Source organism: Zeus faber (genome assembly GCF_960531495.2).
Source record: "Zeus faber genome assembly, chromosome: 11".
Taxonomy (NCBI): domain Eukaryota; kingdom Metazoa; phylum Chordata; class Actinopteri; order Zeiformes; family Zeidae; genus Zeus; species Zeus faber.
In genome coordinates, this window is record NC_137205.1 from 26,112,902 (window position 1) to 26,136,048 (window position 23,147).

The 23,147-nt window shown below is 47.4% G+C and overlaps 1 protein-coding gene across 1 annotated transcript in view; it reads left to right on the top strand.

Annotated features, from left to right (window-relative positions):
* The first annotated feature begins 1,413 nt into the window (after window positions 1–1,413).
* Window positions 1,414–23,147, top strand: part of notch3 (notch receptor 3) — a 31,367-nt gene continuing 9,633 nt past the window's right edge. Inside the window, exons 1-18 of the mRNA XM_080009261.1 lie at window positions 1,414–1,774; window positions 2,962–3,034; window positions 13,482–13,624; window positions 13,721–14,056; window positions 14,731–14,853; window positions 14,962–15,351; window positions 15,453–15,638; window positions 17,030–17,143; window positions 18,295–18,408; window positions 19,394–19,627; window positions 19,805–19,915; window positions 20,031–20,223; window positions 20,335–20,480; window positions 20,839–21,072; window positions 21,462–21,614; window positions 21,705–21,933; window positions 22,136–22,337; window positions 22,853–23,009. Of these exons, the coding sequence (XP_079865387.1) occupies window positions 1,714–1,774; window positions 2,962–3,034; window positions 13,482–13,624; window positions 13,721–14,056; window positions 14,731–14,853; window positions 14,962–15,351; window positions 15,453–15,638; window positions 17,030–17,143; window positions 18,295–18,408; window positions 19,394–19,627; window positions 19,805–19,915; window positions 20,031–20,223; window positions 20,335–20,480; window positions 20,839–21,072; window positions 21,462–21,614; window positions 21,705–21,933; window positions 22,136–22,337; window positions 22,853–23,009 (3,199 nt within the window). The 5' untranslated portion in view covers window positions 1,414–1,713. The remainder of the gene's footprint in view (window positions 1,775–2,961; window positions 3,035–13,481; window positions 13,625–13,720; window positions 14,057–14,730; window positions 14,854–14,961; window positions 15,352–15,452; window positions 15,639–17,029; window positions 17,144–18,294; window positions 18,409–19,393; window positions 19,628–19,804; window positions 19,916–20,030; window positions 20,224–20,334; window positions 20,481–20,838; window positions 21,073–21,461; window positions 21,615–21,704; window positions 21,934–22,135; window positions 22,338–22,852; window positions 23,010–23,147) is intronic.

The window sequence follows — 23,147 nt, forward strand, 5'->3', positions numbered from 1 at the left end:
CCATTGTCTCTGTAAGCGACCGGCTCCGCTCCCTGTGCATGTGGAACAACCGAGGCACTATATTGCTGGCAGCCGAAAATGAGTTCCACAAGCAAACAATCTGAGGAGGAGCAGCCCGAAAGGAGAGGGGACACAGTGGAGGCAATGCATGAGCCAAGGGAAAACTAGAATGGCTGCTTTCACTCCCGTCACGTAAACAAGGTGCACGCTCTTATCGGCAAATGCATCGAGCGTCGAGCGCGCTCACAAACATGTTTGCATGCATGGACACAGTCGAGTGAAGGCGACAATAAGGTCTTCTTTGATAACCCAAAAAGCTTGTTTTAAACTCTATATAAACATTCGGTTGCATTTCACAGGTAGTGTACAATAAAAAACAATATTATTATATTATGCAGTGCAGAACAGAACAGTTCATTTTCTAGAAGGCGACACCAGCATAGAGCTACAATATTTCATCTATTAAAATAAGTCCCAAGTTATGAAGCTAATGGCTCCTATAGAATAGTGTAAGTATGACACCTAATCTTATGAGGTGTGTAGACAGCGAATAAAGTGAAACAATGACATACATACACACACACGTACATTCGCACATACATACGTACATACATGCATGCATGCATGCATACATACATACATACATACAAACATACATACATGCATACGTACGTACATACATACATACATACATACATACACACATACATACAAACATACATACATGCATACATACATACACACATACATACAAACATACATACATGCATACGTACGTACATACATACATACATACATACATACATACACACATACATACAAACATACATACATGCATACGTACATACATGCATACATACATACATACAAACATACATACATGCATACGTACATACATACATACACACATACATACAAACATACATACATGCATACGTACATACATGCATACATACATACATACATACATACATAATTACATAGATTAATGTCAACTATTCAATAAATTGTATTTTACACTTGGTTGCAGGTCATTAAATCAATCATTATAATTAGCACTGGCCATACGAAAAGCAAAGTTCATTCCGTGTGAATCACGGATGTGTATTGACCCATCTGCAGAGCAACTCGGTCGTGTGAAGTACTTGTTGATAAAGCAAACAAACCAAAAAAACACCAAAAAAACAAAAAACGAATCCTCTCACTTCCGAGCAACTCGAGTTCCAAATTGCGAAATCCCCTCCGCGCATGCGCGCTCAGACCCACGGCGCCGCGGGAACACGAACTACTTGTCCTTGCGCGGAGGAGCCTCCCTCTCCCGAAGTGGGTGTGGGGACTTGGCGGCGCGGAGGCGGAGTGATACCGTCCCGCACCGGAGGCTGCAGGGACCCGGAGCAAAGTTTCTCCCAAAGTTCCTGGAGCTCCGTGAAGACGCGCAGCAGCTGCCCGAGCTGCGGAGGATACTAACGGGGGGTCGGACCTGGACGCTTCCCGGCGCCTTTTTTGTTTTTAGGGGGTTGAGCCGTAGAGCAACAAAGAAAAAAAAAACAAACAAACACAACCACAAAAAAAAAAACAACAACACAAAACAGCAAAAAAAAAAAACTTTATGAAGATCGCGTGGAGCTTAATCTGTGTTTTTTGCCGACTACTAAAGGATGTATAACCTCCAGTAACACTGCGCTAGCGTTGGAAAGTTTTTTTTCCACCGAAATGGAAGGGAATATTCCATGGATACTCTTTTCGGTTTTATTATTTATGATTCCCTGCGAAGGTAAGACGAGCATTCGATTGATTGTTTAAAATTTTTTTTTTTAAATAAAATAAATAGATTGGGATCAAGATTCACCAAGATAACAGTCCCGCCGACCAAAAGTGTTGTTGTCCGGACCCGAATTACTGTTCTGTCGTCCGCGATTTATTCATCTATTTTTTCTTTTTAATTTTTAATTTTATTTCGCGTCCCGTTTAAAGGGGCTGTATTTTCTCAAGTCTCCGTGCGTAGCGGCCAGCGGTTCACCAGTTCAAACCAGAACAATCGGAGCATCACTAACTACCTGATCCCACTCATCCGAACAACTTCCATAGTTTCATCACTGGGGGAAAAAAAAATAAAAAAAACCCCAAAAAAACCCCACTCAACTAGCGTTGTGTTGTTTAGTTGTCCTCATTACATTTTTCTTTTATTGAATTAGTTGAAATGGTGTGTTGGGGGCAGGGTGAGAATCCGTGCGACCCATTGAAGGGGTGATGGGCCGATACTTGTCCCCCTCCTCCCTCAACAAAGAGCCGAGAGACAATTGATTTGTATTTTTTTTTTATTCTTTTCTAGCCAGGAAATCGGTGCCACAACGCGAAGAACAATTACGTTTTAAAAAGTTGTTAACGGCATGTTAAAAAATTTAGAGTGATATCTATCTATCTATCTATCTATCTATCTATCTATATATATCGGTAGATATCAGTGTTCAGGAAAAACAATGGTGTGACTCAAGATTCAAGATTCAAGATTTTTATTTGTCACATACATATACATACTTCCATACATATATGCAGTGAAATGTAATGCAACGCACCCGGTGATAGCACACAATAAGTCCTAGGAAAAAGTACAAAAATAAAATAAAATAAAAAGTAGACTCAATTAAGGAAATGATGCCCAATCCCATCATTAACTCAGCCCACACATATTGTACACACAGTCTGGGAACCGTTGCCTTATCTTTAATCTTTATCAACAAAGAAAGTTGACAGCATTGCGGGTGTGTCCGCAAAATGCGACAAGTGGAAAGATTAATCCAGGTGGGGTTTTTTTTTTTTTTTTTTTTTAAGAAGTCGGTGGCCCCACGCTTAAACGGGGGCATTGGCTGAGTTGAAGTGAAATAAGCTGTTAAAACTTGAGTTCATTTCCTTTTTTGCATTTATTTTTTTTGTCTAATCTGATTTCACCAATGTTTGCAGGATTCCTATGCGGGGATAAATACAGACCATGTGAAAATGGAGGGACATGCATAGATTCACCTTCTCGATGCATGTAAGTGCCTCATCTGGATTTGGAACATTCATGCAATCATCTGCTGTGATTTGTCTCTGCTCTTTGATCAGTAACCCAGTTGGCAAATTGCCAGGCGTGTATTTAATTCCGTGTAGGCTAGATGGAGCAATCTGTACGTTATTTTATTTCCTCCCTTTCCTTCCGCTTATGGATGGTGAAATACAGAAATATTTGATTGATTAGGCCTACGGGGCGCAGAACAGAAAGTTGGCATCAACCAGTGTCTACATGTTCAGCTGCTACGCTCATACTGCACCTGTTGAAGAGCTTTGTCACACTTAACTTATGATGTGAGGCCTCGCAATGCGTCATGTGATATTACCTCCCAGACATCTTTCAATAGTGACGTGTTGAACTCGAGGTCTGATATTTGCCTTGGTCGTACACCTTTTATTCTCCCAAGGCCGTCGGAGCCATTTTCCAAATCCTCTGCGCTGCTCAGAATCTCTATTGGACTTTTCCCGCCTGCTTTGAACATGTTTGCCTGCGCTCTTCCATCTTTTCACAGTGATCAAGCCTTTGTTTTCCAAACTAATGAGGGGGGGCGGTGTATGTGGGGAAACCTTGACAATAGTCGGGCTAAATGGCTTACAGTGGTTTGCCTTGGGGTCAGTAGTCCCTTTTTATACCCTTTAGTTTCGGAAACATGCATGGGTGTTTCAGACGGGGGAGTGGGTGGTTTCCAGCTGCTTCCCTCCAAAACTGTAAATTCATATTTTTATTGGCTGCCCTTTGACCGTATTACAAGGGTCTTATATTGCGTGAGCATAAAATGGATGAAAATAATTGTAAAAAAATATATAGTTTTTCCTACGACTGGAGCCTTTAGATTTCTCCTATGAAGATGGCTGCACTCAAGTGAATAAACAATGTGGCGGTCATTCATACATGTGGTGGGAGGAACCGCCGCTCACAGATTCCTATATTCTTTAATGATTAGCTGGACTCTAGGCGAGTGGATGCCATTCCAGTGGGTAGATTTGTCATTTTATGGCCTGTGGCAAACCTTTGGTAACCCTCTACAGTGTAAAAATGTTTCTTGGGCAAATGGTTCAGGGCCAGCCCAACACTGGGCCGGACCGTTGCTTACCAACAGTTTGATATGAGGAGACACATGTATGCGCCGTGTTTTGTGTTCTTCTGGTTGTCTGCCCTTCATGCATAATATGAAGGGGGTGTGGAAGCTTTTGCATGCGTGATCGCCCTGCTGGTTCAATGCCAAGAAAAATAACTATGATGCGTGGGACGGGGTTTGCAATGGGAAGAGGACACCAAATGGTATACCACACAGCGTGGTAAATGTACCATGGCTGGGCGAGCCAGTGGAGTGGAGCGTGGCCACATGAGAGTGGTCAGACCAGTCCTAGACAGAGGTGAGTGTTGGAGCCACCCCACCCCTTCCCCTGGGAGCCGAAAGTAATGGGATATCCCAAACGGCAGAAAAGATTCTTTCTTCATCCGGCTACCTGGCTGTAACATGACACCATCAGAACAGGGTGGAGAAAGAGAAAGGAGAAGGGGAACAACAAAGTGAGGCAGATATGGAGGTGGGCATGGGGGGACGGGGGTGTATTGAAGCTGGCATTTGATGGGAGTTTAAAGGTCTGGTGCAGAACATGAGATTTTACTTGAAAATTGCTTCTGGAATAGTATCTGTATGATTGTAGTGGTGCTACTTCTCTGAGGCTGTGAAAACAGGTTGTTAATTAAAACCTCTTGGCAAGAAAATTCATATGGGACAATAGTATAATGCACCGCGACTGCCATTGTCTCTGTCCCAGATACCAGAACACTATACAACATTATAGAAACCAGTTCTGGTATCGGGTCCCATACTGCTCATGTATTCAAACCTATACTCAGAAAAAAGTGCTCTGATATTTTAACCATTTACCAGCGTAAAAGGATTGGATTGCATTAAGTTTACGTTACGTCTTTCATTTTGGAACTTTTTTATTTTATCCCCGATTTCCTGTCATAATCCTTGATCTCCACATAAGTCAGAATATCAGATCGGTTCTCTGTATCATTGAGTATCTTATTGTCCAGTCTCTTTAGGGATTGTAGGCTGTGCTGATGGCCGCCTCCTCGCCGGATGACCGGGTAAAGGTCTCAGGCCAGAGTATATGATCGAGGATTACATGAGTAATCCTCAGAAACCTGTTGCACTGGGCAGCCCCTCTCTTGTGAGGATGTAAGCGAGCCGAGTCATACGTGTTCCCAACGGTTTGTATGTGAACTGAGGTTCCTCACCTGCACATTGCACAGCTGAGCAAAGTTTGAAGTGAGCAGCATCGTTTGTAGCCGTCCCTAATTCATGAAAAAAATCCTGCCACCTTGTTCCAGACGTTTCAAGGCTGGTCTTGGAGTGGATAAAAAGTGGTCCTTCCCTCCTTTTCGTGATGTTGCAGATTGTCACAGTTCGGCCAGCTTTTTGCACTTGACAGGAAAGGGTCGAACGTGCCCGTGGCGGCCCTCTAGGTGAGCAGTCAGGAAGTCCAGTTGGAGGACCGTGGCCCCCTCCACTCTGCCAGTGGAATGTGCTGCCCTGGAAAGGGCTACGGAGGCGAGCCTGGAGGGGAGATAATTAGGCAGATTGAGAGGGTGTCATTCAGAGAGGATCCAGCTGGAAGGATTGGGCGGGGGTGGGTTATAAGGGGGGCCCTCGGTGTGTGTGTGTGTGTGTGTGTGTGTGTGTGTGTGTGTGTGTGTGTGTGTGTGTGTGTGTGTGTGTGTGTGTGTGTGTGTGTGTGTGTGTGTGTGTGTGTGTGTGTGTGTGTGTGTATTGGGGAGGGGTGGGTTGCATAGAGGACAGCTGGTGGATGTTGTGATGGTAATCCAGTGAAGTCAGATCTTGACAAAAGAGCGAAGCGTAGGGCCAGGTGCTGCCATTGAGCAGTCTGCTGCCCCCATGCTGCGGGAGACAAGTTCGTGGCCCAGCGGAGCCGGCGGCTCACGGGTAGATCGCTCCCGAGCACATGCTCTGTCTCTCACAGTAGAGTTGTGTTTGACTCCCGTCGACATTCTCTCTGCCTCCGTCCCCCAGAGCTCACAGTGGCAGATCCCAGATTGCACTCTTGTCCTCTCCCTTAGGAGATAAATAGCAGCGTCCGCTGTGTGCTACTGTACATTGGATGAAACAGTGGTTTTCTGTATACTATTAATACTCTGGCCCCGGTAGCCTATAAATTGTGAGTGTTGTGTTTAAGTGACCTCATGGCAAATTCCCAGCGTTCTTGGAACATGCCGGGGGATATTTTGATTGAGACAAGAAACAAACACTTCAGCCAGTGTATGACACTATGGGCTAAATTAAGACCGCCCTACGCTGTATCCCAAACCACAATCTAGTAGAATAGATTGATGAGGATAAGGCATGAAATTGAAACCAGAAATTTCAGACAAAATTAGGTCTGGAAGGTGTGAAGAAGTTTTAGATTTGAGAACGAGATGCTTGGTCCGACATTAGGCATTACTTTGTCCCGGAGTTTGATATGAATATCAGTTGGATTTGTTATGGATCAAATATTGTATATTTGATTCATCAGATCGATCACTGCAAAAGTCATATTACCTGTTGCTACCACGATAACAAATTCTTCCATATTGCCCTCCGGAGAGCACGGCCTCCTTGGAGGGATTTGTGTACGTCAGGCAGCTAAGATTTGATACAGCCGAAAAAAGGAAAGACTTGGAAATGTTCTCAAGAAAGATAATTTTCTTTTCATCTGCTTCATATTCCTGTCGGCACAGTAAATCTGAAATAATATGATTCAGGTACCCTTTTTATTTTTTTAATGGATGTTGACAATTGTCCTGTGGCTGAATTGGTTTTAGTTTGGCCCATTGCAAATTACACAAAATGTACTCCAGTGCATTGATCCTGAGCAGGGCAATATTCTGTTTATGTAAGGTTAATACACATTCAAAGGCATGCATTTGGTTGCAGACCGTAGCGAAGACGCAGATTATTTTGTTGGCTCGACTCTGAGCGCCTCAGGGCAAGTTTTGTTCTTTGGTGTCTTTATGGTGGATTACAGTGGAATGCTTCGTAAGATTCCTCCTGTCCGTCCGTTGCTTTAAGGTTATTGTCCGTACCTTCTATCCGTTCCCCCAGGCAGTCCTCCCAGGAATGTTTCAAACAATACAGTCCGCGTGGTGTCATTGAGAACGGGATCCTTGGAATGGCATGTTTGATTTGCAATTAGTTACTCTGACATTTTGTGAGCCAGGGCCTAGCCCATATCACTCATGATAAAGCCGACAGGCAGATGGAGCCATCCGTCATGCCAGGATCCAGCAGCACAGCTCAGGCGGTGCAGATCCTGTAGATTCAAGGATAGTTAGAGCATGGGGGCCAATATTAAAGAAATGACGAAAAATATCTGATCGGGGGCCTTTAAGAAAGTGGGGATCTATCATCATTCTCTCTTCTTTCTGGGTCACGACCGGTGAGTGGAACTTGTGGTTCCCAGGCCCCCTTTCAGGAAGTATTGCCTTCTGACCTCCCTGCTAGGCACATCCGGTCTATTTGACTTAAGGAGCTTACTCCGTCCACCAGTCACATTGCCCTTGTGATGGGATGGCTCTCATCATTTATTACCAGAAGACCAAAAAATATCCCAGGCCATTGTGACCTATAATGTGTGTCCACACACACATTAACACTCACAACCAGATAACCTTGATGCATAATCAATTTCAGACATTTCATTATTGTTGAGCCGGCAGTGGAAGGTCCCGTTGTGGTTTAAGTATTATTGGTCCTTTTGGTGTCTACGGATAGTATGTCTGAACCAAATGCTTTGGGGACAAACCTATCTCTTAAGTCTCCTACCCCCAGGCTCCTTTCTCCTCTCTCTCACTTCTTAAGTCGGTCCATTTCTCAGACATTTGCAGGAATAGAAGTGTACTTTTCCGTCACGTGGAGTTATCCTGAAATGTTTTAAAAATGGAGTGACATTTTAATTTTGGGAAAATTCTCTCTTCTTAATGTACTGTAAGCAAATTGATTCTTTCAAAAAGAATCCCACATTATTGACATTCGTTGTGGTATTTGTAAGGTGCTTGAGGAAATAACACAGGACCGCACCCTCCATTATAAAGTTCTGTGCTTTAGTGTGACAATTGAGATAACGGCCATTCTCTTGAATGACCTCTCTCAATATTTTTTTTGCTTTATCACAATGGAACTGAGGTGTTATGGTATTATATAATATATTAAAATTTTTCAGCAGTCATGCACTTCAAATAAAATTATGTGTGTTTAAGCATCCTACACTGTTGCAAAAGTGTTACTTTTAGAACTAGTTTATTAATGTTAAAATGGGTCAAAAAGCCTGGAGACGTGCTTGGGTGTCGATCTTTTATATTGTGTGGGGAGTCCTCATTTTAAAGTTTTCCAGAAGTCTGGTTCAGTTTAGGTGGTGGGGTGGGGATTCTGTGGTTGAGTTTGATGAGGAATGCTTTGAAAGACCTCGTCCCTGGGATTCATGCAATGTGGTTATGGGCAAATGTCTTACAATTCCAAAAATGTCGAGGGGAATTATTTTTCTTCACTCTGTTCACATTTCAAGCATGATTCTCTAGAAAGTGTATTCTACTAAAAAAAAGCCGGAATTCCATGAGGTATTTCTTACCGTTAGTTAATTGTGTGCCTAGCGAACAGATCACTTTTTCTCATCAAGGTGTGACAATCCCCTGTGACTATTTCCTTTTTACATTCCCCACGTAAACACCACTTGCATTGAGAAGAACAGCCCGTTTTTTGTTTTTTTTTAGGTAATTTTTAAGCTCTCTTAATAGAAAAGGCGGAGTGGACCTCCTACTTATTATTATTATTATTATTATTATTATTATTATTATTATTATTTGTGTTTCTATGAGAAAAGTTAATTGTTCTGATTTTCATGAGGTTAATATTCATGCACTGTGGGGGTGCAGTGAAAACCTCCTGGAGATTTCAATACCTCCATTGTCTGTCAAAGTGCCATTGTTGAATTAAACTCTGGTCTTTTAACTGTGAAAAGCTTAAACACCCTACTTTTTTTTTTTTTTTTTAATATATAGAGGCGATCATGCGCAGTTATCAGTATGAGTATCCTGGCGGCCTAAATTCTACCTGGATATGTCAGAGGTCACGGCTTTGGAGAGATCCCACTGTCCTCATGAAACCCTGCCTCCCAACACTGGCTTCCTCGCCCTCCTGCTCTCTGTCCCTAACTATCCTACCATTGGATACTGTTGCCAGGCTACAGCACAGGACTGTTGGTCCGTGTAAGCTCAGGCCTAAAAGACTGGCTGTTTGGGTCACTGCCCCCCCCCCCCCCAACCTCTTCACACAAAAGGGTTCTGACTACTTTAGCTCTTTTATTTGGTTCCACAAAACGCTCCCCAACCCCCAATCTGGCTCTTTGCTGAGAAAGAGTAGAAGCAAGCTGAGGAGAGCTGAGCAGAAGAGGGCCGATTTGCGGGGGGGGGGGGGGGGGGGCTCCAGGTTGGGCTGGGGGTGGAGATGTGTTCTTCTTGGCAATGCGGTGTTGGTATGGACTCTCACAACGGCCCAGAGTTGGTTCCTGCTTTGGATTGGGTTCGCAAAACAGTGCTCTGCTATGTGCGAGACTCTCAGAGTGCCATTTCCATCGTGGCTTTTCACGCCGTCAAAACATTTAGTCAAAGCAAACACTGGGAGAAATAAGTCAATCTGTAGTTTACTGAAACGGATTCCTTGAAGAAAAGATTTTTTTTTTTTCTGATACTTAATCAAATGGTTATTGGTTTTAGTTTAACGCCTTGTTATTAGTATATTTATCTGAGAAAAGCCATTGATTACTGGGGAAATGGCAAAGGCTTCTGCCACCAAACAAGGCTTTAATACTTGGTGGTTTGTGGAGTGTAACTGGGTGTATGAACCGTGTCAGAGATTACAGGTTCCATGTCCGCAGGTGAGCTGCCCTTTGACCTCTGCCTGAGTAGCTGCTATTGTGCAGAAGGGGATGAGTTCAGGTTACCTGCCACAATGACCTGGGGAACAGGAAAAGTGGTGTTGCGTTACACGAGCAGTGTATAGGTGCCATTATTCACACGCATTGATTGGAAAAAGGGAAAAAAACAAAAAAAACAAAAAAGCTTTCGACAGGAAAGCAAAACCCCTGGAACCCACAGAAGCAGTCACAGGAGGCTGATGAAGTGTTAGAATATGAACTACATTTTAATTGTACTGTATTTCTGCTTTTTTTTTCTTGCTGTAGTTGCCAACATTGCTCTCTTTCATTCTCACTTAAAAAAAACAAAAACACAAAACCTCCTCAGTGGAACTCCGAGTCGTTCATGAGTTGATAGTGCTGCCCTTCCACCAAGCCAGTTGTAAGTCTTTGCCTGTGTGTGGGTGTGTATTTATTGCTGCATGTTTGAAGAGTGTTTGCTTTTCATTGTTGCAGTGATGCCTTTACTAAACATTCCAAAGGTTGTGTAAAGAGTCTCCTAATGCATGGCTTTTGTGGATTAATGACCGTATCATTCAAGTGTGTGCGATAGCCTGCGTGTGAGTATGAATTGGTGTGCCTGGTGCAGCCGTTCCAGTGTATGGACCAGCATCTCGGGCAACTGCCGGACATCCAGAGTCGTGCTGACAGATGTGCACAGCTGCATGATGCCGGGACTGCAGCTGGCGTGAGCCTTCATGCGTGCTATGGCTTCAAGAGATTACCCGTTCTTACTCTCTGTGCGGCACATTTGCAGACCTCCCCCATGTCTGGCGTACGTTCTTCCTCAAGGGGTCGAAGGTCACCATTCGCTTAATGTTACACAGGGGCCTATTGCACAACAGCAGCCCACACCTGCTCTCCGCTTCCTCTACAAAAAGGCTCGACGGCGCTACAGCTCCTGCTCTGCCATTCCTAGCAGCTGTGGAATCCGCAAGGTTGTAAAGAGCCTGATAAGGCAGCTCTCAGGTACAACAGGACAAAGTTGCCTCTCATAGCCTCTGCACTGGTAGGGCTCCAATCCTGTCTCTTATGGGGAGTAGCATGTTGGCAGTGGCTCTGTCTCGACAGAAGAATGTATTTTGACTGCTCTGTTTAGTGTGTTGAGGAGGACAAATAAGTTATCCACCATTCTCTCCAGTTGTATATTTGACAAACTTCCTAAACACCGTCATGGTTAAAAAAAAAAAAGAAAACTCCAGACATCATTGTAGATGACATGACTATAACCAGACATTAAATACCTCTGTTGCTTATGGAAATTGTATGTGTGCACTTCTACACATACAGTGACGCTCTACGCTCGCTAGAAGAAGCCGTCAATTGTCTTCTTCCCACAAACAGCCGAGGGCCTGAGCTCAACAGTCCTTCAGGGCTGTAGCTCTTTGACTTTCTTCAAGAGTCAAATGGTCACGGTGTAGAGTTGCCTCAGAAGAGTTTGACAGTCTGTCTGTGGTGTAGTTTCCAGCCTTCTAAGCAGTTCTCTCCCTCCGTCGTTCCAAAGCCCTCTTTGTGCCTGACTCTGTTTCATTTTTCGGTGACACCCTAGATTCCAGACATAGTTAATTTGCCTCTAAATAAACCCAGCCAGGCCATGACAAATAGCCAGGGGGACCGGGGGTGGGTGGGGTGGGGGACGGTGATTGGTAGGGTGTCAGGCTTGCTTGTTCGTCTGTAAGGTTGCTATGGCAACAGGGATGTGGGATTCAGAGTGAGTGCGAGTGTTTTCAGAGCACGAGACGAGGGATTACAGGAAATATGACATGACATTCCCTCTGGAACAGTGTTGCTCTTCCTTCTTCTCCTCCTCTCAGCCAGTTCCACACTCCGTCCCCGCCCCACGCTCTCCAGCCTGACTGACATTATCATCACAATCAGACTGGGGACCTCTGACATCTGACCTCTCAGCGTGTAGGGGGAGGCGGGGGTCAGGAGGGAAAGCCAAGCCGGCTTTTGCGCTGAGGGGGAGTTGCAGATGCAGGAGAGTTTTTTGGTAGTTCTCCTTACATCGGTGCAACAAGTTCTGCTTCGTATTTGATAGTTAGTACTAGGGGACAGAGATTTTCGTCTCACTGTGTCCTGTAATGTGTGTCTGGCTCCTCAAGGATAGACCCACAGTGTCCTCTGTCTCACCATTCCTTCAGAGAAAGCTGAGAGACTTGTTTGTACACCACAACACAGCAAAGCGGCAGGCACCAGAGGCGCTGCGGCCAAACTAGATCAATGCCTCCTGGTCAGCCTATACCTGGAGCAGCACTGGGCCCTAAGCCAGGGAGCCATAAAACGGGTTGCGGTGGGGTGGAGAGTCGAGTGGCCACAAAGAACACAACCACAATAAAAGATGAACTTACCCTTAGCGTAATATTGGTACTCCTGTAACTGGGAGTAAGGGAAAACACATTGTTCATTCTGCCCTGGGGTTTCGCTCCAGTGAAAGAGATGGCCCGAGGGAGGGCTCAAACCCAGCCAGCTCTGCCCTGTCATCAGCATCAAACAGCCTGTTTGAAGAGGGGGCCTGTCCCCAGGCAGTAGCTCCCATTGTGGGTGTAGGGTTACCAGCTTGTACTGGACTGCTTTGCAACCCCCCTCCCAGTCCAAACTATGTCCCAGCTCCCCAAGGACCCCTTGAAAAGAGCTATAGGAAGCCCTGTTAGTTTGTTTATCTCTTCTTACCAGAGCAATTTTAGGTCACACTCAGGTATTCAAGAAGAAAATGTAGTGGTCTCTTGGATAAACCAACTGTAAGATGGCACATGCTTTTAATATTTAAACTGATGATGTTGAAATGTTTCTCCCACTTGTGAAACCTCTGCCAGGAGATGATTGTAAATTGAGGTTTTGAGGCTGTTGTTTCTAGGTATGTTTTTCTTTTTTAATATATGAGGAGAATAGCAAGAGCTAGTGTGGAAAATGTGTAATAGTGGAGGAATGTGAGCTGACATGGAGAGAATGAAACTCTCCAGCTGGGAATGACAGAGTGCATTTTGCAGTGAACACCGAAAGACAAAGAGCGATATCCCCCATCTGTTTCCGTGTGTGTGTGTGTGTGTGTGTGTGTGTGTGTGTGTGTGTGTGTGTGTGTGTGTGTGTGTGTGTGTGTGTGTGTGCGTGTGCGTGCGCGCGCGCTCTGCCAAACAAACCCGACTGCATTATTCTAATGCATGAGGAAACTCAAGTTGATGAGAATCAAATCCGACCCCGTCCATTCCTTTACTTGGGGGCTTTTGTCCTGCCAGGCTATGAGTAAGGCAACTTGCCTTGCCAAGGTGTCGAGGGGACCATGGAATCCAAATCCAAGAACATTAAGCAACATGGTGGGAATAGAGAGCATTGGCCTTGACTGTAACTTGGAACATATGTATGTGTTTCACAGAGTTGTCTCAGATGGTGTTGTATGCAAACCTGCATGCCAGAGTCAATCTGACATGTGTTTTCCTGTTCAGATGCCGGCCGGGATACATTGGCCTTCTCTGTCAGCACCTGGATCCATGTCATCGCTCACCATGTTTGAATAGAGCAGCCTGTAAAAGCCAAGTGGTCACCGGCATCCCACAATACACCTGTGTGTGCAACAGAGGGTTCAGAGGTAAAGCTATGTGAACGTCTTTATCTGAAAGAATTGCTGTGTCAAAAGGAAATTGCGTATTCTTTTGCTAAATATATGTTCTCTTCAAATGTGTAGGCCAGGACTGCTCCCTCATAGATGCCTGTGCGACAAGCCCCTGCGCCAATGGGGCCCGGTGCGCCAACTGGAACAACCATTACAACTGTTCCTGCCCGCCTGGCTACCAGGGAAAGAACTGCCGAAATGATGTAGACGAGTGCCGAAAGCCCGGCGTGTGTCTCAACAGTGGCCTGTGCCTGAACAGCGCCGGGTCCTTCCGGTGCCAGTGCAAGCCGGGGTACAGTGGACGCACCTGTGAGGTGTCCACCTTGCCCTGCGCACCTTCGCAGTGTCTCAACGGTGGCACCTGCCGACAGACCAGCGACCATTCCTACGAGTGTGCCTGCCTGCCAGGTAGACCGGCTCTACCGTCCAGTACATTCTCACACAAACACACCCCCACACTTCTACCTAATTAAATCCAGAGTCCCAATCCCACTGTTTTCCCACATTCTTATCCTGGGCAACGTACACCCGGTTTTCCCAGGCTGATGACGCAGCTGTCAGTGCTGCTACTTGCATTTTCCTCCCTAGTCATAGGTCAGCTTCTTGGCTGCTAATAATAGCTCCTGATGGGAGATGGGAGATGGGATGGTGCGAGAGTTAAGAAAGCAGCCCGCCTGTACTCTGCTCTCACTTCTCTGCGCTCACTGAAGGAGGAATTTACTTTATGGGCCTTCTGGTTTCCCTCCAGGGAGCTGACAGGAAATGTCTCTTGCCAGAGAGGAAGTCATTGAAACTGTGAGAGATTATAAAACAAGCAAACTGCAGGGAGTACAGACCTCTAGGGCAGAGTGGTGTCAGTGCTGATGCTGGCTGTGCTGTGGGAACCACCACGGCAAGATGTAAACACTCAAGACGCCCACTGAACCTTTTAACTGCCCATGCAATTCCACACCTTCACTATGGTGGGAAATACTAATGAGGTTATTGGTAGAAATGCTTAGTGCATGAAGATTAGATCACTGTCTGTGTGTGTGGGTGTTACTGGTGTGTACCATAACTCCTCTCACTCTGCTTTTTCCCAGGGTTTGAAGGCCACAACTGTGAGAATAATGTCGATGACTGCCCGGGCCATAAGTGTATGAACGGTGGCATTTGTGTTGATGGAGTTAATACATACAACTGTCAGTGTCCACCAGAGTGGACAGGTACGGAATCACAAATACACACGTAATTCATGTGCATACACATGTACACACACACATAGGTATACAAGATGGAGAATTATTTGTCGAATAATAATTTAACCTTTCCAGGCCAGTACTGCGCCGAGGACGTCAACGAGTGTCTCATGCAGCCAAACGCCTGCCACAACGGCGGTACCTGTTTCAACACCATCGGCGGCCACACCTGCGTGTGTGTCAACGGCTGGACGGGCGACGACTGCAGCGAGAACATCGATGACTGCGCCATCGCCGTTTGTTTCAACGGCGCTACCTGCCACGACCGCGTGGCATCGTTCTTCTGCGAGTGCCCCGTAGGAAAGACGGGCCTTCTGTGCCACCTCGACGACGCCTGTGTCAGCAACCCCTGCAACGAGGGGGCGGTGTGCGACACCAACCCACTCAATGGCCGCGCCATTTGCACATGTCCTGCTGGCTTTGTCGGAGGCGCCTGCAACCAGGACATGGACGAGTGTTCGATCGGTGAGTCCCATTTCACATCTGTCCACGCTCGGCTCACAGTGCTCTTGCTCTCTTTCCGGTTGCTATGTTCCACGTACCGATTTTGGTTCCTCGGCTCCTAGGTGCGAATCCCTGTGAGCACTTCGGGAAGTGTGTGAACACGGAGGGGTCGTTCCAGTGCCAGTGTGGCCGAGGATACGCCGGCCCGCGCTGCGAGATCGACATCAACGAGTGCCTGTCCATGCCCTGCCAGAATGACGCAACGTGCCTGGACCGCATCGGAGAGTTCACCTGCATCTGCATGCCAGGTACACCCAGCTGCACTTTGTTATGCTGTTAACATTCTGTCTTTTAGAGGATGTTTGACATCCTCAATTTGTCAGTAGTTCAAGTAGTATTACAGTAAAGTAATGTGTTTGGTCTTCGGACAGTAGATCTGTAGACCTGAGTCTAACAGGAAGCTTTGCTAAGGATGAGAAGAGTTGTGACAGCTTAGTCCTCATAGTGAAACCATTGATTCTTTGGACCTTTTGATTCTATGTATTGTGTAGTATACTTTGATTACAATAGGGCAAGTAAAATAAACTATAAAAAAATAACACGAGAAACAGAACATTTTGGTTCAGGTCACTGTCATTTCAGACATATTGTCCTCCACCAAACATTGAAAGTTGAAAACTTGCTTCACCTTAACTTTATCCTGATACAATATCAGCAACTCCATCATATGAACTTAAAAATGCGAGCTGTTATGCAACACATTGTCCTTGATGCTGTCGGGGCTAGAGGCTTTAATCTCTGTGCATTGTGCAGCCAGACAGTTTAGGACCTGGTTATGGTCTGGACGCTCTTTGACAAAACAACAAAACAAAAAAAAAACCACACTGAAACTCTCACGCACGGTCCTGCATGCATCCTGGGGTTTTGGGAACTATACAAATTAGAGCTGGGAGTTTGCTCTATAGGCTGGGTGGGAGAGAGAGCCGAGCGGCAAGGGGGAGGAGTGTGCTGTGAATACTAATGAGCAGCGGAGTGGTGGGAATGGAGCGGAACAATAGGGACCCTCTGTGCTCCACTTTGCACCCCTCATACACACAGAGAGGGAGCGAGGCCTTTTCCCAGACCCTCCCCTCCCTTCCCCCTCCACTCTCACGGACGGGCTCTTCCTCTCCTCTCTCCTCATCGTCGGCTAGCCTGGCAAGGCTCATGCGGCGCCGCTGATTATTTCTAATTCCACACTACACTCTCCCCGGGAGCAGTGCTCGGGCTCCACACTTCGCTTCACCTCAATGACTGAGCCCTCCGTCACATGCTAGCGCCGAATGTGTGACATGCACCTGGTGAATGAGGAGCTGAGTCAGGGAGTGGTAGTGCTTTATGGACAGTAGGGTCTGGCGATCCAGGTCAGTGCAGTGGGAACACTGGTTGCGATCGGGGTCATTTCTCCTCCCGAGGAGGAGGGGAAGAGGGAAAAAAAAAAAAAAAAAAGGATGCGTTTCCCCCTGTGGTTTAAACCAAGACCATTGACTGAAAACCTTCTGAGGCCTCCTACAAACGAGAAGTTTCCCACAGTGTGTTTATTTAAACTCACAAACCCCTAGCCTATCACTCGCAACTCTGGAATAAATGGGGGGAAGTGTACCGGACTCCCCTCTTATTTGAAGTGTGTGTTTTAATACCTTCGTTTGAACCCCTCCAGGTTACACGGGAACCTATTGTGAGATTGACGTGGATGACTGTGAGAGCAATCCATGTGTGAACGACGGCATCTGCCGAGACATGGTCAACGGCTTCACCTGCACCTGCCAACCAGGTACGTTCCTTTCTTCTCCGAGTCGTCCCCCCCAAAGCCCTGTTCAAATCCCAGCAAGAGAACAGGTGTAAGTGCCGCGGTTTAAATGTCCCCAGTCCAGACCGGGAGGGGGGCGCGGGGGGTTGGCTTGCTACTTCTGCCTGCTGGCATTTAGAGCCACCTCTCATAAAAAAAGGAGCCAGGCCCCAGAAAGCTGCCTATCCTCTTGCCTAAACAAAGACACTATTGTGACACCCCCCCCCCCAAGTCCGCTCCTCTCTGGTGGAATGTGGACGGCACAGCAGTCTCCCTCTCCCTCCCTCGGCGGTGGGGAGAACAGCAGTCCTGCTAATGAGATTCTTTTCCATGTCCGCAATTTACATCTGGGACAGACATCCCCCCCTCCCTCCTCCTCCCCATCTTGCTATTGAGCCTGTGGAGCTGATGCAGGAAGGGGAGGGAGGGGTTTCCCCAAGAAAGAAAACAATCCCACTGCCCCCCGCCCCCCATCCCGTCCCGTCCCGTCCCTTCCCCCTCCTCTAACCCCGACAACCCATCCCAAGCAACACCACGCAGTCCCGTCCTCACACTGTTAATCAACGGGACAGAGTCTACCAATGCACCAATTCACCCCGTCTGGGCACCGTGCCCATGGATTTCAAGCCCTCTCCGTTTCTCAAGCTTCTCCCGGGCTGTACATCTTTTACTGATATATGTTTTACAGCAGGCGGTAATGGTCGATAATGCTGTTACTGCAAGTGGCGGAATAACTCTGAAACCATGCCATTGATGATGTGCTCGTGAACATAAGGGGATTCAATTTATCACATTCCTGCACACATTTCGCAGTATTTTATTTTATTACTCAAGTGTCTTGACATTCCAGCAACCTCAAGCCTGATATCGTCCATTCCAGAGTTCCTCTGTATGCACATACTATTTTGAAGGTCATAGGCTCTCTTGAATTCTCTAGCGGTCATCTAAGGACCGGACCAAGTGTATAGATGGTGCGCGCTTGAGACGCTCCCGAACGTGACCAAGGCCAGCCATTACCAGCCCAGCCGAAGACCTCTGCCCCCTCAGCAAGAGACAGAACTGCCCTCTGACCTGGGTTTGGACCCATCCACTGGAGATTTTCCCTGACCCCTCACCTTTGTGTTTGCCCCTCCCAGGGTTTACTGGCACCATGTGTCAGATCGACATAGATGAGTGCGCCAGCACGCCCTGCCAGAACGGAGCCAAATGCTACGACCGACCCAACGGCTACGAGTGCCGCTGTGCTGAAGGTAAGAGCTTCTGCAACATAAAAGTATCCTCTGGTGTGTCTGTTGAAGCGGGAGTAGTGCCAAGATGGCGCCCAGATACCCAACTGTATATGCGTGTGTTTAGTCTTTAGAGAGGGTCAGCAGGTTCTCTGGGTGTCTGCTGGCCTGGCAGACTGACTTGAGGCCCCTAATCCCCCTCCCTATCGGCCCTCAGGATCAGAGGGTCACTCGGGGCCAGCAGATGCTGCAGAGGCAGCCGTGGTCATCACCCTGACATCTGTTGCTCTCCATCCCACCATAAATGCCATTACACATCCCCGTCTGCACAGTGCTCTCGCCTCTATGGCAGGAAGAAGCAACTAGAGTCTGAGGCCCTGCTTGTCGATAAAGTTTTGACTGAATCAGTTCCATCAGTTTGTGTGCGTCAAGACTTAAAATGTGTTTGTTTGGGCCTGTGTCTATGGGGGAGCCTGCTTCATTGTTTCAGTGACCAGCTGCTTGGTATTCCCTGTGTTTGTGGGCCCCCTTGGTTGAGTGAAGTGGCCCTGTTTGACGTGGTGCAGCCCATTGTTCCTCTCCGCCGCCGAGAACAAAAGCAGGGCTGGGAGGCCCGTGTAGGAGCCTTTGCCCAGCTCAGCACTGCACCGCACCGCACTGCACACACCAACAGTTGTTTCGAGCGCCCTGTTGTCATGGAAACCACAGGGCACAGACCCTCAGACTGTAGAGGCCCGACTAAAGAGGCAGAGGGGAAATACAGAGAAAGTTGGAAGGAGGAAAGGGAGTAGTACAAAATGATAGATATAAGCGGTGAAAAGGTAAAGGTGGATTTGAATATCAATGAAAGGTTTTTCGGAGGAAAAAAAAAAATATATATATATATTATTATTATTATTCTTATTTTTGTGAATCGGGGAGATCTAAAGGCCCAAGCCGTCTCGCTGGAAAGCCATTTCAGACGCTCGTCTCACGCCGACCTCCTTCCGCACCCCTCTATCTGCTTCAGGTTATGAAGGTACTCTTTGTGAGAGCAATATCAACAACTGCCAGCCCGACCCGTGCCACCACGGAACCTGCGTCGACGGAATCGCGAGTTACACCTGCAACTGCGACGCTGGCTACACAGGGTATCGCTGTGAGAACCAGCTGAACGAGTGCCACAGCAACCCCTGCCAGAACGGGGGCAAGTGTGTGGACCTAGTCAACAAATACATCTGCCAGTGTCAACATGGAACTTCCGGTATGATTTGACTTTTAAAGACCAAAAGTTTGGAGCGATATTTGTTTGATTATTATCATGATAATGACCGACATTCCTAAATTTTACTCTGGAGAAGCAATGTGCTAATTTATCCTTGTTTTAACGATAATAACACTCTAATCGCTCCTCCTTGCACACACACACACACACACACAGGACCCAACTGCGAGATAAACTTTGACGACTGCGCCAGCAACCCATGTGACTACGGTATCTGCAAAGACGGAATCAACCGCTATGACTGTGTCTGCAAGCCCGGCTTCACCGGTAAATTTCGAACAACATTTTGAAAGTTTGACCCATTGCAAGACGAGGCGTTCATTTCTCCCTGGACCGGGCTCTATGGAACAGATTGACCGCAGCGGCTTTGCTCTCGTTGCAGGTCCCAAGTGTAATGTGGAAATAGACGAGTGCTCCTCCAGCCCCTGTAGAAACGGGGGCACGTGTGTGGATGAGGAGAACGGCTTCCACTGCATGTGTCCCGAGGGCTTCAAACCCCCGTACTGCTACTCGCAGGTGGACGAGTGTGGCAGCAGCCCTTGTGTCCAAGGGGTATGCAGAGACGACATCAACGGGTAAAAGCCGTTAGCACCCGTGTCAGACTTGATGAGCGCAGCCCCGCCGGCTCGTTCACCTTTATTTCGCCTGTGTGCGTGACGTGAACACGTTCTACCCTTCGTTTCCAGGTACCGCTGTGACTGTGAGCCCGGGTGGGTGGGCAAGAACTGTGACCTGGACAGAAACGACTGCTTGCCCAGCCCCTGTCACAACACTGGCACGTGCATCGACCAGCTCAACGGCTTCAACTGCAAGTGCCGCCAGGGCTTCAGAGGTGAGGAGCGTTGACGGGACTCTGACCGGTGTCCTCTCGTCAATCAGTCGATATCTGGCCCGCCAAAAATAGCCGCTGTATTTTTGCGCTCTATGCTATGCATTATTCTTTGCGTATATGGAGCGACTGGGCAACCCAGCCGTAACCGCGTAACTTAATTCCATGACTGATTCAAGAAATGTAATCATCGGAGTTCCCACCCAGGTCATCTCTTGTCTGAACCTATATAAAACTCTGCAGTTTTGCCAATTACTTCCTCACAGCGCCCCCTAGTGACGGCAATGGGAACTACCATTTACTACATTGGTACAATTGGTGCAAGGTTTAATATAACTTTGGTTCTCCTGCTCTTTGCCAGGTAACCTGTGCCAGGTGAACATCAATGAGTGTGCTTCCAGCCCCTGCCTGAACAAGGGCACCTGCTTGGACGGCATGGCCAGTTTCACCTGTCTGTGCGAGCTGCCGTACAGTGGACCCACCTGCGCTGAGGTCCTCACCCCGTGCTCCCCCAGCCCCTGCGCCAACCAGGCCCTCTGCACCCACACGCCAGACTACCTGGGCTACCAGTGCAACTGTCAGCAAGGGTGGCAAGGTGAGCAACTGAAATAGTCTTTATTGTCTTTGGCACCAGTTATCAACGTGGCCCCAGGGGACCCTCAGGGCACCTTCAGTAAGGTTCCCGGGGAATCCCCCGGCAAAAATGATTAAACAAATGGTGCTAACGGTGAAATGGTGAAGTTTAAATGGTTAAACTTCACCATTAGCCCCATTAGAGATATGTATAATACTGGCTATAATGTAGAATATAATGTAACTATAATGTAGACAGGTATGGAAGTTTGGACTAAAGCATATTGTCTCACAATAAAAATCTTCTCAGATTTGGGTCCCACAGACAAAACTTTTACATATGAAGAACCGCTCCCCTGATCTATTGTACTGTGCTGTAGAATCCTATCTAATGCAGCCGCCTTCCTTCAGGTCAGCTCTGTAACATCGACATCAACGAGTGCATCTCCAACCCCTGTAAGCACCGCGGCACCTGCACCAACACGCTGGGAGGTTTCGTGTGCTCGTGCAGAGCCGGATACACCGGGCTGACCTGCGAGACCGACGTCAACGACTGCTCACCCAGTGAGTAAACCCAGTCAACCCCAACACCTTCAATTCAGTGTCGTACCGCCCCCCCCCCCCGCACCTTCCTAAACGCCTCTGTCCCCTCAGACCCGTGCCTCAGCGGAGGCTCCTGTACAGACGGGGTCAACTCCTTCCACTGCAGCTGCCTGCCGGGCTTCACCGGGCCACGCTGCGCCGTGGAGATCAACGAGTGCCAGAGTTCTCCTTGCAAGAGCAGCGGCACTTGCACCGACTACGTCAACTCGTACACGTGCACCTGCAGGCCGGGCTTCACCGGAATCCACTGTGAAACCAATATTCCCGACTGCACCGAAAGGTGTGTGTGTGTGTGTGTGTGTGTGTGTGTGTGTGTGTGTGTGTGTGTGTGTGTGTGTGTGTGTGTGTGTGTGTGTGTGTGTGTGTGTGTGTGTGTGTGTGTGTGTGTGTGTGTGTGTGTGCATTCTACACTGTCTTGTACCGCAAAAGATTTTGATCTAAACCCAATATTGCTGTTGTGTCACTGTTTGTCCCACACGCAGTTCGTGCTTCAACGGAGGGACGTGCACGGACAAGATCAACGGCTATGCGTGCACGTGCCGCTCAGGGTTCACCGGCTCCCACTGCCAGTACGAGGTCAACGAGTGCGACTCGCAGCCCTGCCTCAACGGCGGCCTCTGCCAGGACGCGCTGGAGTCCTTCCGCTGTTCCTGCCCTAAGGGCTACACCGGCAACCGCTGCCAGGTAACACACACACACACACGCACAAACCGACTCGACTCCCTTTATCGGTTGAGCCGGATATTGGGAAGGATCTCATGACGCGATTCCATCCAATACCCATGAGATGGTTCGCGATACGCTTCTATATAAATATATATCAAAATTTTATTCATAATGAGAGTCGCTCCCAACCTTTTAGTGTACTATCTGAATTGAAAATCTATTTCAGATTTTAGCATGACAGATTTCACCTTATATAGAAATGAAATATTTCCAATTCATTTTTGAAATTTTGGTGGTATATAACTTATTATTTACCACAAAAGGGTTGCGTAACTTCCGAACAAATTTTCGATACTACAGTTCTCAAATCAATACAGAAATTGAACTGTCGATCAATTTTCTTTGACGTATCGTGATTTTATTTTTTTTAGAACATTTGTAGGAAGCCCCTTTCTCCTTGCGACGAGCACACTCGTGTTCTTGTGCATTCAGAGTTGCCGGTTTGACTGTACGTCCTTTTTTTCCGAAACCAGACGCCGGTGGACTGGTGCAGACGCTCCTCTCCGTGCCAAAACGGCGGTCGTTGCCGTCAGAAGGACACCTCCTTCACCTGCGACTGCTCCGGCGGCTGGTCGGGACGCTACTGCGACATCCCCAGAGTCTCCTGCGAGACGGCCGCTCGTCAGAGAGGTACTTCCGCTGCTCGCTCAGTTTGATTGTGGTTAGCGGTAGCCCGGGATGGGGGACAGCTGGTGACCCCCGGGGCGAGAGAGGTGCTTTCACAAATGCCGCCTTTTACTTGTGCGTCAATATAATGTCATTGTCGGT